This window comes from Giraffa tippelskirchi, chromosome 8 (genome assembly GCF_054371585.1).
Source record: "Giraffa tippelskirchi isolate mGirTip1 chromosome 8, T2T-mGirTip1v1.2.pri, whole genome shotgun sequence".
NCBI classification, from domain to species: domain Eukaryota; kingdom Metazoa; phylum Chordata; class Mammalia; order Artiodactyla; family Giraffidae; genus Giraffa; species Giraffa tippelskirchi.
The window spans coordinates 3,726,821-3,742,803 of NC_137282.1; the positions used below are offsets into that span (position 1 = coordinate 3,726,821).

General features: G+C 50.5%; 1 protein-coding gene across 19 annotated transcripts in view; it reads right to left on the minus strand.

The window, feature by feature from the left end:
- THRB (thyroid hormone receptor beta) overlaps positions 1–15,983 on the minus strand; it is a 419,564-nt gene that overhangs the window by 110,575 nt on the left and 293,006 nt on the right. For all 19 annotated transcript variants that reach the window (XM_081521021.1, XM_081521009.1, XM_081521015.1 and 16 more), the window contains one exon: positions 3,320–3,383. In XM_081521021.1, the coding sequence (XP_081377147.1) occupies positions 3,320–3,341 (22 nt within the window). In that variant the 5' untranslated portion in view covers positions 3,342–3,383. The remainder of the gene's footprint in view (positions 1–3,319; positions 3,384–15,983) is intronic.

Consider the following 15,983-nt stretch of genomic DNA (forward strand, 5'->3'; position numbering starts at 1 on the left):
GACTGGGGGCTCTGGTCTGTCCCATCCCGCCCTCCTCCGCTTGCCCTGGGACACATGGAATAGGACTCCTCGAGCGAGAGAAAGGAGAGGGCTAAGGCCGCCGCGGGTCAGCTGGATGCACAAGCGGGCCATGCAGAGGAGGCGCGGGTCCCTCCGCTGGGAGGCCTGTGAGTCACAGGGCAGCTTCATCGCGGGCTGACCTCCTGTCCCACCCTGACTCCCTCAACCAGGTCGGAGCACACGGAACAGCCCCGTTTCTGCCTCTCCAGGCATGTTTCCAGGAGTTCCAGTTCTTAGTTCCCTTCTCATCAAGGCTCAAAGCCTCTCCCTTGGGTATTTAAAATTACAGACATTCATATCTTAGAACCAGCTCTCCTATGGTGCGAATCATGATTTTATGCAAAGTGGAGCTCATTACAATGACATAAATGTTAGCAGAGTCCCCTCAGATTGCCTAGGAAGCTATGCTTAATACCAGACCAGTAAAACAGGGGTTCCCAGCCCCTGGGCCACGGACCAGTGCTGGTTCACGGCCTGCTAGGCACCAGGAGGCGAGCAGGGGCGCGAGCGGAGCTCCGTCTGTATTCACAGCTGCCGCCTGTATTGCTTACCGCCTGAGGTCTGCCTCCCGTCAGCTCAGCACGATCCGACGCAGGATCATACAGGATCTTCTGTAGGATCACAGGCCCTCCCAGTGGCCCTAGTGGAAAGAACCCGCCTGCTAATGCAGGAGATGTAAGAGATGTGGGTTCGATCCCTGAGTCAGGAAGATCCCCTGGAAGAGGGCGTGGCAACCCACTCAAGTATTCTCGCCTGGAGAATCCCATGGACAGAGGAGCCTGGTGGGCTACAGTCCATAGGGTCACAGAGTTGGACACGACGGAAATGACTTAGCATGCAGCACGCATAGGATCATAAAAGCATGAACACTGCTGTGCTTGAATCATCCTGAAAACATCCTTCTCCCTCCCTGGTCTGTGGAAAAACTGTCTTGCACGAAACCAGTCCTTGTTGCCAAAAAGGTTGGGAACCGCTGCAATAAAATATGGTATCAGGGCACCTCCTTCCTTCCCTTTAAGGATCTGTATTTTCAGTGATTTCATTCGGTCCTAATGTCAAAGTAGGTTAAGGCAGAGCAATGAGAACATGGTAGCAAGACATGACTCCTCTGCAGCTGATATTAAGTAGCTCCAGAAAATAAACCATTCTTCATTTGAGTTAATGCAAAATACAGAAATTTCATAAGTGCTGTGGCTGAAGGCTTTTTTTTCAATCTGAAAATGCTAGTCTGCTGTTTTAGCAAAACAGATTCAATGTTCTTACTCCTGTTCAATTTAAAAATTGGTTTTCTTTTCATAAAGGTTAATTGATTTCCTGTATTGCATAACAGTGATATTACCCATTATGTGTTTCAGACAGAAAATATGCATATTTGCCCTTTAAGTTATGCTTCTAAAGCCAGCACTTAGTTCTGATGACTTACAGCTTTATTATGGTCTCCTTTTAGATTTCTTAAAATAAACATGCAGCTTGAGACCATAGGAAAAGACAGAGGAAAAAGGACACTTTTATTTCATCCACAAACAGGGAGTCTAAAGCAATGATTTCTCTGCTGAGCCCATTAGCATAGACTGAGCATATGTGTGTGTGGAGTCGATTTCTTTTGAAAATAGAACTGCCGTTAGTTTCTATGCCATGAAGAAAACGCTGGGAAGCAAAAACTTCCTCCTCCACAAGGAGGTAACGGGTTCCAGCCCAGCCTACAGGGACAGCATCCCGCATCCACAGACTGGCTGAAAGCTGGCTTAATCTAGAACCATCCTAGGCTGAGCCCGGATTCCCAGCTCGGTCCTGGAGACGAGCTGGCTCGGCCTGGGGATTCTGCCCAACAAAAGACTATCCTGACTTCTAGACCAGGAGTCAGCAAACGACAGTCCTCGGGCCAACGCTGGCCTGCTGCCTGTTTTGTAAATAAAGTTTTATTGAGACACAGCCAAGCCTATTTACCTATCGCCCATGGCTTTTCATGCTACAGTGGTAGTGTTGCTGGTGGCATAGACATGGGTCTGGGTGTGTTTTGGTGCCTGTTCCTGAGAACTAAGTTGGGAAGATGAGATGGGATTCCCAGGGGCTCACTTCCTACAGGTGTGAATCGCTCTGATGTGCCTGGGTGCTCTTTTTGCTGCCCTGGGACTCGAGCATGGATGGGCAGAGAGGTGGGGAATAACGTTGGAGACGTACGCTACGGGCATTAGTGAGCATGTAAGCTTACCGAGGGCTGAGGTCTGTGGGGACCTGCGTTGCTGCCATGGTAACCAAACAACCGTCCCAGGGTTGGAGCTGGGCTGGAAGGTGTGGTTATAAACTGAGAGCCCACGGCTGATTCCAGTCAGCAGATGTATTTTGACTGGCCCACGGATCCTTGATTTTTAATATGTTAACCGCTTATATTTAGAAATGGGGATATTTCAGTCTAAATCTGGATTCCCAGCTTCTCTTGAATATTGAAATCTCTGGACACTCTGGGCTCCCTCCGTGCTGTTGGGGATGGTCTGGGGCGGAGGAGTGTTTCCCCTTCCGGGAGAACCTGGCTCTCCTGCCTTGGGTGTTTGCCTTTCCCGACACCCAGCTGTTTCAGGCCTGGGTGTTTTCTGCCTGGCCCCTGGGGCCTCTGAGCTTCCAATCTCAGCTCTGTGTGTTGCACAGAGAATCCGTGTTATTGCAACCTTCTGTTCCTAGGGATGGGGAGGCATTCTTTCTCTCCTCTGCCCCTTGCTAAGAGTTTCTGGCTGACTTTGCCTTGCGTGCTCTGAACATATTCCATTCTGACTCTGCTGCTGGGCCTTCCATTTAGGAGGAGGCCTGAACTCAGCGATCACTGAGTACATAGGGCCACTTCTTACACTGACCTGAATGAATGCAAAAGGAAACATACTGGGTATGAGAGGGTGACCCTGAGAAGGAGGAAAACTAGGCTTTCACTGTGAATTATCATTTCCTCTCATCATGTTTCCGGTGATGCTGCATCTCATAGCTTCTGAGAAACCTGGAAGCATGTTTGTTGGGATGTAGTCACAAGATATATTTGGGTCTTTTTTTTTTTCTTTTTTCCCCCGCTTCATGGAAATCTTTAGTAAAAGGTGAAAGATTTATACAATCTCAAAAGAAACTAGAGTATGGATATATTTGCATTTAATAACATTCATTGACTTGGACATAAGTGTTGCTAAGACTTAGGTTGGCCTTTCAGGAAGCCTGTATTTCTCTTTGGGTGAAACAAAAATGGAGGCACACAAAGAAAAGAAAAGAAAAGAGGTACCTGTCATACTGTTGGGAGTCATGGGTTAGTAATCATTCTGCACCCCTTTTTTCACTGACATCTCCTATAGAGAAAAAGACAAGAAAAATACCATGGGTTAGAACCTACGTTTTCCATAAGGCTTCGTTCCAAACAATATCACATGCATTAATTAGCTTGAGGTGATTTGTTACTTTCAACCCAGAAGGGAAGGAAGTGAAGCTGGGTGAGCTGTGTCATACACATAAGTTTACAAGACCTTGCAACTTTCATCTCAGGGTTCCTTCTATAAACATGTCTTTATAGTAATATTTTATTCAAGGTCACATGTCTATTTTCCATCTCAAGTTTTTAAGAAAGCACCAGTCGCATGGACTTGCTGTTTTTCCCAACAGCGGCTCAGACCTGTTAGCGTCTTCAACCCAGATCCTTGCGTCTCCAGGCGTGGCCTGTGGGCCAGCAGTTTTAGCATCGCTGGGAGCTTGCTAGAAATAGAAAATCTGGGTCCTAGTCAAACCCACTCCATCAAATCTGCATTTGGACGAGACCCACAGGTGATTCATGCGCACTCTGCAGTCTCAGCCAGCCTGCTCTAGAGAATGGGACCATGTCCTCATCTTAGGGATGCTGCGTCCCCCGCCCCCTCGACCCTCCTGAGCAAGACAGACATCACCTCAGCTGGGTCCAGGTAGATTCTGCCCCGTGCCACCAAAAGAATCCCGACTGATAACACCCATATCAAAACACAGCGTTAATACAAATGTGTCAGAAGAATTCGGTGTCTTTTTTAGCATCTTGAAGGTGAAGCTACAAAGTCCCAGTTATATTCTAGCTATATCAACACTTTAAAAATAGCTCTATTTTAAAAATTTCAATACAACAGCATAGGAACTGTAGAAAGTTATTGTGTGTGAAGCAGAAAGTAGCCTGGAAGAGGAAAAACATCTTATTAAGGCTTAAAATATATTGTTACCGCCATGAAATTTAGCCCTGATTTTGCTATTTAGTACTGTTTTCCTTCTACCGTAGCACTAATAGTACATTACTGCTCTTACATAACACTGTAAATCAATTATACACCAATAAAAAATAACAACTCCTGTTCCAATTACTAGAGCACTTTGGCACTACTACACTACACTACGTGTGTGCTGTGCTGTGCTTAGTGACTTGGTCGTGTCCAACTCTTGGTGACCCCATGGACTGTAGCCTGCCAGGGTCCTCTGTCCATGAGATTCTCCAGGCAAGAATACTAGAGTGGGTTGCCATGCCCTTCAGGGGATCTTCCCCACCCAGGGATTGAACCTGGCTCTCTTGCATTCTAGGTAGATTCTTTATCATCCGAGCCACCAGGGAAGCATATAGTATACTGTTTCCATTTTTCCAGCACTGATACATTCCTGTACTTTGCTATATACCTGAAACTAACACAACACTGTAAGTCAATTATACTTCAGTAAAAAATAATACATTCTTGTTATTACTATAGCACTTTAGTATGACTGGGCTGGTGGCTCAGATGGTAGAGCGTCTGCCTACAACGCGGGAGACCTGGGTTTGATCCCTGGGTCAAGAAGATCTCCTGGAGAAGGAAATGGCAACCCACTCCAGTACTCTTGCCAGGAAAATCCCATGGACAGAGGAGCCTGGTGGGCTACAGTCCATGGGGTCGCAGAGGGGGACACGACTGAGCAACTTCACTTTAGTATGACTACACTATACTATACTGTTACCACTACTAGAGTGTTAATAGTACACACCATTCCTATTACTACAGCACTTTAGTATTATTGCACTATAGTAAACCGTTAATACTGCTGTAGCTGCTGCTGCTGCTGCGTCGCTTCAGTCGTGTCCAACTCTGTGCGTCCCCATAGACGGCAGCCCACCAGGCTTCCCCGTCCCTGGGATTCTCCAGGCAAGAACACTGGAGTGAGCTCCTGTAGCATTAATAGTATATTTCTGTTCCTATCCCTACAGAATCCTCTAGGAACACTCTAGCGTTTCATATTATTTGGTGCTGTTTTCCTGCAATGAGCTCTCGAGCTTTAGACGATGGCTAAACACTCTGAGCAGGCAGGCGCCCCAGGGCTGCTCCGGAGTCGCCCCTGGCACGGGGGAGGGTCTCCGCCCGCGCCCTGTGCAGAGGGGGACGCACAGAAGCTACCCTCCGGAGCCATCTCGGGGGTCACGGCGTCCAAGGAGGAAGCCAAGTTTAAAGAGCTTAAAGAGGAAGGAAGCCGAGTGTTTCACTTGTGGGAAAGTGGAAAGAGCTCGGGGCTTCTCCCCGGGGCGGGTGACTGGGCCGCGCGGAGGAGGTCGGGGGTGACGTGAGCAAACGTCCCGCAGGGCCGTCTCTGCCTTGGAGGCTGCGGACAGCCTGGAGGCCACCGTCACAAGAGGCCCGCTGCTCCCAGGAAGAGGGGCCTCCAGCGAGACCCAGCGAGGGTCTGCAAGTCGCCCCCCGGAGCGGAGGGTCCCTTGACGACCGCAGCGTTTCAGCACCAACTGAGCGTGCCCTTAGCTTAGTCCCTAGTGAACCGCTGCTGAACCCGAACATTCCTTTCCCATGAGACATTCATTTGTTTGGCTGGTTAGTCCAAAGGCCTAACGGAAGGCCAGCTCTGTCCAGGCGCTGCCCCAGGCTTTGTCCAAAGACAGCACTTAAGCCTGTCCATGTGGGGGCTTCTAATCTACCAGAGGGAGAGAACTGCGCTACATCAATGCAACGTGCGGACAGGTTTCACCTAACGTGTCTTCTTCAGGGCAGACTGGGCCACGAGGGAAGAAGTCATTTTTACTGGGGGCAATCTGGGAAGGCTTCTTGGTGGAGGTGACCCTGTATCTGAAGACTCTTCTTTATGATAGGCCTCTCCCCAGCAAAGGACTTAGTGCTTTATTCGCCTCTTGTGCCCCTGAGGTCCATGAACCTCTCTGCAAGAAACAAGCCTTGTGTAGAAAAACTAGGAAATTCCCTCAAATCACACAGGGTGAAGCAGGGAAGTGATCCAAAGCTCTTTGAGTTTTTAAAATTTTGCAATGGCTGCTGAGTGAAAGCAGAGCAGCCAGGAAGCCATGGTAGGTCTAGAGGAGAGAGGAAGGGAGCTGGAGCTTGGTGGGTGACGGTGAAGGTGCTGATAGGGGAGTGACTCTCATGACATTTAAGAGGTAGAAATAAGAAGACATGGAGATTAACATGACATGAGTATTTAATCCAGGGATAAACACTGGGGATGCAAACATGTTCAACCCAGAGGCCCTGGGCGCTCATGGAATTTACAGGCCATTTTACAAGCTGGCTGGGAAGGTGGACACCACCGACAAACAGCAGCTGAAAATCCCAGCCACGTGAGCCATGCGCCAGGAGGCGGTGCTGAGAGTGGCTGGGGGCTGGGACTTCCTCTGCCCACTCCATCATTCCCTGTCCCAGGCCAGGGGCCCCTGCGGCGAAGCATTCCCCTTGGAGGGAAGGAAAAAGTGGGCCTTCGCCTCTCAAACACATAAAATGCGTTTATATTTTAAAAATACACATGGTGGAATGTTGCCATCTGGAACTCCGAAACTGAAAAGAGGGTGGGATTATTATGGACATATGACATCTCTTATATGTGGAGTCTAAAAAGAAAAGATACAAAGGAACTTGCAAAATGGAAAGAGACTCATGGACTTAGAAAACGAACTTATGCTTGCTAGGGGGAAGGGAGAGTTAGGGACATTGGGAAGGTCATGTACACACGGCTATATTTGAAATGGATAACCAAGAAGGACATACTCTACAGCACAGGGAACTCTGCTCAATGTCATGTGGCAGCCTGGATGATAGGGGAGCTTGGTAGAGAACGGATACACATATATGTATGGCTGAGTTCCTTCACTGCTCACCTGAAACTACCACAACATTGTTAATTGGCTATACCCCAAGACAAAATAAAAGTTTAAGGTTAAAAAAAAAGAATTAGGTCTAGGGACTTTGGAAGACTCTGGGTCCACGCCTCCTCTGTGGGCTCAGGGACTGTGGCCAGACTATGCTGCATGGGGTTCCTGGTGGCTCAGACAGTAAACAATCTGCCTGCAATGCAGGACACCCAAGTTCGATCCCTGGGTCAGGAAGATACCCTGGAGGAGGACATGGGAACCCACTCCAGTATTCTTGCCTGGAGAATCCCAGGGACAGAAGAGCCTGGCGGGCTATAGTCCATGGGATTGCAGAGTTGGACACGACTGAGTGACTAACACTTCCACATTCTCGTGGCGTATGACTGGGGTGATGGAAATGTTGAAGGTGACCAAGCAAAGGGTGGAGTCAGGTGGAGGTCAGACAGTGGCCTTCAGGTATCTGAGAAGTCGTCACACGGGAGAGAATTTCAGTGGGCAGAAGATGGGGGCAGAGGTGCTGCTGGGCCTGGCGGAAGGGGCTCTCCCCGCTCTGGCAAGGAAGACGCAGAGGCAAAGCAAACACACAAAGGGGCACACAGCCTGCCGGGGCTGCCTCTGTTCTCAGGGCACAAGAAGCCTTTCAGGAGAGAGCCAGTGTCTTTATCATGCAACAAAGCGGGGCATGCGTTCCACGCTAAAGGCGTACTCCATGCCTAAAACTCCTTAACAGAGCCCCTTAAAATTCTCCTCTAGAGCTTCATTCCTTTAGCTTAGTGGATCTCGACTATTTGGGGGTGTGGTCTACTCAAGGAACATAATTAAGGACACAGACAGACAAATCGCTGTTTATTTTCGTGGGCTCCGCGGACACAAATACGCACAACCCTTCAGCAGATGCCACATGATGCTCCAGCTGCAGACCGTGATCACTGTTAAAACACAGACATGCGTGGAAAAGACTGAATACAACCTCTTGCAAAGAATGAAAAGCAGACCCGAGAGCTGTTTTTGGTGGGTGGCAAAGAGGATAGGACCTACAAGCAGCAGATCCCCTTGTGGGTGAAAGGAGAATGGTTTCTGAGGAGCAAGAGTGGAGGCTGAAGAGGCCCCTTACCTGAGGACCTGGTCCAGGGCTGCCTCATCCACGACCTCAGAAACCAACCCAAGTTCTGGATCGTTTGAGATGAACCATTCGTAGTGCTGCCCCTGGGGAGCCGGGGGGGAAGACCCACCCTGAACCTTCGGGGCAGCAGAGCTGAACAGGAGAGAGAAAGGTGCATTTGGGGGCTAGGGGGAGAATGTGATGATTCTGTCTGCATGACGGGACCTTGGAAGTTGGCTTTGAAAAGGAAGTCGGGAGCCTTCCTGGCAGGGGACCAGGTGTGGCTTATGAACGGCAAGAGTAGAAGGCACTGCATCCTGGCACAGGGGCTGTGATGCCCGGTGGGGCGGGGGCGGGAAGTGGCTGAGAGCAAAGTTGCAAATGTAATTTGGGGCCAAACGGTCTAGGGTCTTGGGAGGTTTGCTGTGGGAGTTGGAGTTGGTCCTGTGAGGAACTGGGTGCCGTGGGAGGTCCTTCAGGGAGTGACCTGACTTGAGAAGCCAACTCTGCCTTGGTGCCGAGGAGCCTGACCCCCTTGGTGGCACCTGCTGGCAGGGGATCATGGCTCCTTTCCTGTCTTGGTGTCCAGTGTCACAAAGTTAGACCAGAGAGGACCCCACCTTGTCAGAGGCCCCGGCCTTGACCGCACGCCCTCTGTCCCCTCGTGGTTCCTTTCGTCCTTATCAGAACCACAACCTTGAAGGGAGAGCCGTGAAAACACCCCCTGGGAAAAGTCCTTCCACGAAGACCGCGTGAGTCATTGCTTATAGAGTCTGCACATAATGAACATGGACCGCGCGTCACCATGGTGGGAAAGAACATAGAAAGGAACGTATATACATATATAACTGACTCACGCTGCTGGACGGCGGTAGTTAACACAACTGCAAACCAGCATACTCCAGAAAAATAAACGAGACATGCGCCCCCTCACGGCTCCACAGCCGCCTTTTCTGGGGAGGGTGTTTGCGGTCCTAGCTCGCTTCTCCTTGGCCTCAGGGCGTCTGGACGGTGAGTTATACACGCTCATCTGTTCGGTCTTCCACGGGTGCTTCCCGGCCAGCCCAAGGAAGCCGAGAGGGGGCCGCGCAGGGTGGGCAGGGCTCCCGTTCACAGGCAACTCTCTTGGTTTGGTTTACAAGCTCAGATGCTCGAGTCTCGGGCTATCACAGGCTCCAGGCTGAGACGGCTAATCCCGGGGGGGCTCTCAGTGCTGGACCGACCAGCGCTCACTTCACTGATGTGGGGACACCGCGAACTTCCTCCACGGAAGGCTGTCAGAGGCCATGGAGACGTGAGGAAAGCAGCAGCTCGGGGTGTGTCATGAGGTTGTGTGTGGACGGCCGGGGGGGTGCTGACTCTGTCCATGGGGTGCTGGGCACCGCGAGGGTTTGTGGGACCGGTGTGCCTCCCAGGCCCACGCTGGCCTGGCCCTCACCACCTGTCTGTGGATCTGGAGTCGCGGCTGGCGGAGGCTGCATCCTCCGAGGGGGCTGCACCCGTCTGCAGGGCAGGGGGGTCACGACCCTCTCTCTCTCCCCCCTGGAGTGTCTGATTTTCTCCCTTGCCCACGTCAAAGCTCTGACCCTGATGTTTGGGAATCATTTGTAGGAGCAAGTTCAGTCCCAAGTATGGCGAACAGACACCTGGGCTGAGAGTCATTCCAGATGGTTTTAAGTCTCAGGTTGCAGTTTGCACATTTTGGCTGAGTTTCTTCACTCTCTGAGCCACCTTTGTGAATTGAGACCACCGTCCCCCAACCCTTCAGGTTATGATGAGGACCAGGGAACTTGAAAGTGTTTTGTAAATTTAAAAGTCGGACACCAACCCGCAGTATTGGCAGGATGTCTTCATTATTTTATCTATTTATTTTGGGGTGGTGCTGTGCGACACGTAGGATCTTAGTTCCCCGACCAGGGATCGAACCCGTGTCCCCTGCAATGGAAGCTTGGAGTCTTAAGCACTGGACGGCCAGGGAAGTCTCTGTCTTCATTATTAGAGTCACTATTATCACCACCCACTCATCCCCTGGCCAGCCCCAGCCGTGGTGGGGAACTGGAGCTATAATCTGGCTTCTAGGGGTGCCCTGAGGTGGGTTGAAAAGACATAACAGCACCAAAGCCCACCTCCAGAGACCCCAACATAAAATGGAGGTGGAATTGCTCCTGTCTCCTCTTCTCAGACTGAATTTTACTTTTTGTGAAATTTTTTTTTTCTCTTTCAAGTTCATTTAAAATTGTTACAAGGATCCAGGAGGGTTGGGTACACAGGTGAATTTGTAGCTACATTTATAGCATCCCAAATGCAACCCCAATAGTCCTTCCCTGAGGTCTTTGTATTTTAATAGTAAGTCTAGGATCCAGTGAAGTGAATGCATAATAGTTGAATTTCTGACGATGTCATAACTTAAGCACTCACAGAGAAGAGATGGCAGGGCTATTCAAACCATATGGCGCTGTGACCCACTGTGTCTACTTGGGAGTGTAGTATGACAAGTTCAGCGCAAGGGAACTTCCCTGGTGGTCCAGTGGCTAAGACTCCATGCTCCCAGCACACGGACCCCGGGTTCCACCCCCCGGTCAGGGAACTAGGTGATACAAGCCCCAGCTAAGAGTTCACAGGCCACCGCTAAAAGGATCCCGCCGGCCGCAACTAGGACCTGGTACAGAGAGATAGGTAGGTAAACACTAAAAGTAGTGTTTAATCCTCCCTAGATTATGACAAACTCCCTAGAGTCTAATGACTGTCCGCCTCAGACACGGGGGTTACCTGGTTCTGTGTCCGCAAGGATGGAGAGGCCTCATGCACATTCTTCTAGCCAACGCTTACCCAGCAGCCAGGGCTTCCCTGGAGGTTCAGCTGGGAAAGAATCCACCTGCAATGCGGGAGACCTGGGTTCGATCCCTGGCTCGGGAAGATCCCCTGGAGAAGAGAACGGCTACCCACTCCAGTATCCTTGCCTGGAGAATCCCATGGACAGAGGAGCCTGGCGGGCTGCAGTCCCTGGGGTCACAAAGAGTCAGACATGACTGAGTGACTAACACACACACACATTAAAATAAAAAAAGCAAACAAACCTCACGAAATTCAGTACAAGGAAAATATTTACAAAGCCAGCACTGTTAGACTAGGGATTGGGCTGATTAAAATGGAACATGAGACTGTGAGTTACTTAATTAAACTGTTGGCAAAGAGTAGCAGCTCTGCCCTGTGACGGGGCCCAGGTGTTCGTCCCAGGGCATCGCCCCTTGGCGTGCGGGCAGGGAGAAGTCCTCCGCTGGGTGCTGTGGGAGCCAAGGGCCCCACGTCAGAGACATCAGGACACTACTGGTGGCAAACCTACAACTCCCTTTCCAGATTGTCGGCAGTCACTGGACGCGTTTCTCCTCCAGGCATCAGACAACACAGCCAGGCTCTGTGGTTGAAACAGAGCTCAATTGGCTGTGGCTGATTTTTTAGTTCTTGGTAAAATGATTTTCATTCAAGTGCAACCATCTCATTCCAGGGCTCATTTCTACTCTTCCTTTTAATCTATGTCCACACCGAATCACAGCTCCAGTACTTTGGCCACCTGATGCAAGAGCCAACTCATTGGAAAAGACCCTGATGCTGGGAGAGACTGAAGGCCGAAGGAGAAGGGGGAGAGAGAGGATGAGATGGTGGGATGGCATCACCGACTCAACGGACACGAGTTTGAGCATGCTCCGGGAGATGCAGAAGGACAGGGAGGCCTGGCGTGCTGCAGTCCATGGGGTCGCAGAGTCGGACACGACTGAGCGACTGAACGACCACACTGAATTCCTGCGCCCTCCCTGGGCCCAGTCCCCACGGCCTGAAGGAGCGTGGGCGCTGCCATTTGTCATCAGAGTGACATGGGGGGTGATCAAGAGTCACAGCCCGGGGGGGTCAGGTCGTCCACCTCAAAGGGAACGGGCGGATGAAACAGGACGGACATGCCTGCCTTTGGGGGTGTTCGCGCCCCCTCGCGTGGGAGGGGCTGGGGCCACAGCCCGTGAACAACGCACCTCCGCTTTAAGGAGTGGGTCAGCAGCGGGAGGGGGGAGGTTCCTGCGGTCAGAGTGGGCTTTCCGACAACCGTCCCGGCCCCCGGGGACTCTAAAGCCCTCTATCACCTCTAATTTGGACCCATTTCTAGCTGCATAACCCAGCGACAGAACAGTCAGGAAGAGACCGGCCAGAAACAGCTCTATGGGGCCGCCGCCGAGAGGCTCGACCCGCCGCCTGCCGTGTTTGTAACACTCTCGCTCACGGCTCCCTGGCTCGAGAGGCGGACCATCGCCTCTGAACGCCTCTGAGAAGTCCCCCCGCTAAGAGGAAGCGGATGGCTGGTCCAAGGGCACCTCGGACACCGCAGGAGAAACAGCCTCCACAGATGTCTCGCTGGCCAAAGCAAGCGGTTCAAGCTGCCTCTGCTGACCCCTGGTGGAGACGCAGGCGGCATCCCTGAGCCGCAGACGGCGGCGGGCGGGCAGGCTGAGGGGCCCGGGAGGCATCCATCGCCAGGCCGGGGGTGAGGGTCCCACACAGACCCGCCAGACGCCCCAGTGACTCCCCACGACGCGGGCACGGACAACAGCAGACACGAGGGGGAAATAGGACGCTAACACCAAAGCGGATCATGTTTTACTGGTTTCTTAAAAGCGTTTGAAGGCGAGTTAAGGCAACTCCGCACTCCTGCCCCAGACAGCAGCCTAAGAAACGACTCTACCATTGAACCCCTGCCCATCTCAAGCCATGGAGACGGTGGTACCCAGGAGAAACTTGGGTTTTGCTGCCTCTGGAATCTGCCTTGAGCTCCCTGCACATTTTTAACCCTGGGGTAGAAGGAATATTCTTCCAAAGGAGATACTATGAGGGCTGCTCTGCTCCTTAAATCCCTTGAAGATGCTAATAAAATTCTCTTAATAATATAATAGTTTACTTCTACTTAGATGCCACATGTGTGGGAGGAAGGGCGTCTGCTTCATAAACTTTGTACATTCCCTGCCTTCCCCTTCACTGGGTTCTTATTTAACACTGCCTGATGAAGTCCGACTATTTTAGCAAACTTGCTGGTTTCAAATGAGGACAGTGCATACCATACACAGCCCAGATTTTGTCTTTCAACAGTGTCTTTCAAAGGTGATTTGAATGCATCAGAGCAATTATTAGTTCAAATGGGTAAGAATTAATCCATTATGTTTTTATGTTTCAGCCTTGAAGAAAGGTTCTTTTTTTATTTAAGCTTTTTATTTTGTATTGGGGTATAGCCAGTTAACAACTCTGGGGACAGTTTCAGGTGAGCAGAAAAAGAGTCTCAGCCATACATATACATGTATCCATTCTGCCCCAAACTCCGCTCCATCACATAACATAACACATAACATTAATAACAAGAACCTTGGTTAAGGGTTGAATCAGTTGGGCTGAACAGATCTACCTAGGAAGGTAACAAAAAAAAGAACCTCCTAAAAGACTCATGGAGTTGCAATTTTCTTTTTTTAAATATGAATTTTTTAACTTTATGTTGGAATATAGTTGATTAACAATGTTGTGTCACTTTCAGGTATACAGCAAAGTGATTCAGTTATACATATACATAAATTCAAATTCTTTTCCCATTTACGTTATAGTTGCCCGCGCACTTTTAAATTAAATTTGGAATATATATTTCCTTAAATGTGTTGTCTTATATGTATGGTTCTGATCAGGTGTACAGTCAAAATATATGAGTGTATATACGACTCCTCCCATGATCTGCAGTGCAAGGACAGGAAATTCTCAACCTAGCTGGCACACTTAGGGTTTCAGTAACTGCTTCACAGTGACCCAGGTAAAAGGAATACATGTTCTGTTTATTAAGTGCGTGCATGTTCAGTCCACAAGTTGTGTAAGAGTCTTTGTGACCCTATGGATTGTAGCCTGCCAGGCTCCTCCATCCACGGGAATTTCCCAGGCAAAAATACTGGAGCGGGTTGCCATTTCCTTCCCCAGGGAATCTTCCTGACCCAGGGATTGAACCCATATCTTCTGCATCTCCTGCATTGGCAGGCGGGTTCTTTGCCGCTGAGCTGCCCGGGAAGCCACTTGTTAAGTAAGTAGGTCCAAACATCATAACAGTAGTGTTTGCACGGTGTCTGACAGTTGTGGCTGTATCTTCCTCAAACGTCAGACATTCCATTGGGTTCCTCTGGGTTTGCCGTGGCACTCCCAGGGGGCCCTGGTACAGGGTTTGGGGACTGTGGCTGTAGCAGCTTTGCAATCAGTGACTATTTCGAGCGTATAATTTTCCGAATCTCTTCTCAGCCCTCGCTCTCTGTGAGGCCAGAGCTACACAATTCGACCTTTCAGCTTCATATTGCTGAGTGAATCAGCCTGGTGTAAGCTGTGGAGGAGAGAGCAGAGAATGAAATCTGGCTAGATGTAAGCTCATTTCGGGGAATAAACAAGATTTGACCATCATCTAATGCAGTCTCCTGAGCCTCTATCACACCATGAACTTGCAATACAGACTTGAAATAGTGGGAGGGCACAGCCCTTGCCTTGTCTTAGGTGGGAGACGCAATAAGCCACATTATCACCGGCAATGGCAGCAACACCAAAGGGCAGAGAGAAGGCGGATGGAAGCTAAGTTCTTAGGGGAGAATCTGACAAGCAGCCTCGTGTAAGAGGAGCTCAACTAAGTCTACAAATGGCTGGTCGCCTGCTTTTCTATCCTGTTGGGTTTTGGTTTCTGCCGTATGTAGCCAGGAAGCCAGATAAACTAAACTGGGCTGTGCTTAGTCACTCAGTCGTGTCCGACTCTTCGCGACCCCATGGACTGTAGCCCGCCAGGCTCCTCTGTACATGGGATTCTCCAGGCAAGAACACTGGAGCGGGTTGCCATGCCCTCCTCCGGGGGATCTTCCTGACCCAGGGATTGAACCCATATCTCCCACATTGCAGGAGGATTCTTTACCAGCTGAGCCACCAGGGAAGCCTAAGAATATGGGAGTGGGTAGCCTATCTCTTCTCCAGGGGAATCTTCCCAACCCAGGAACTGGACCGGTGTGTCCTGCATTGCAGGCAGATTCTTTACTGTCTGAGCCACCAGGGAAGCCCACTAACTAAACCAGCGGTTCTCAAAGTTTGGCAAACACTTGGAGGGCTCCTTACCACCGATTGCTGGGCTCTGTCCCCAGGGTTTCTGATTCAGCCAGGCTGGTGGTGGTGTGGGGTCAGGGTGTCTGGGAGTCTGTACGTCTGACAAGGTCCCCGGTGATCAGACTGTCCTTTCTGGAAACCACATGTTGGGATTCATCAGCCTAGCCTACCTGACCTGGGAGCCTGTAAAAGGCGCTGGGGTGCCTTCTAGGTGGGTACACTGGATGCTGGATGGGCAGCCCCATCTGTCCACTGCTAACCAGCCCGGTCAGCTGTCTAGAACATACCAGTGAAGAGCTGCGGATCAAGGCCCCCAGCTCTGTGGCTGGACAATTTCCTTGTCCGAAGGCCACTCGCACTCTAAGTGAGCACCCTGGAATCTGAGACACTCAAGTCTCCCGGTGATAGAGAAGCAGGGAGACCTCAGCAAGTGAGGGAATTTTGCATGTTCTTTTCTCAAACTAATTTTCATTGGAGTTGTGAAATGGAGTGTTTCCTGCCTTATCAATAAACAAGGATGTGACATCATCAGCTATTCCGGCCTCCATTCCAAACGAGAATTTC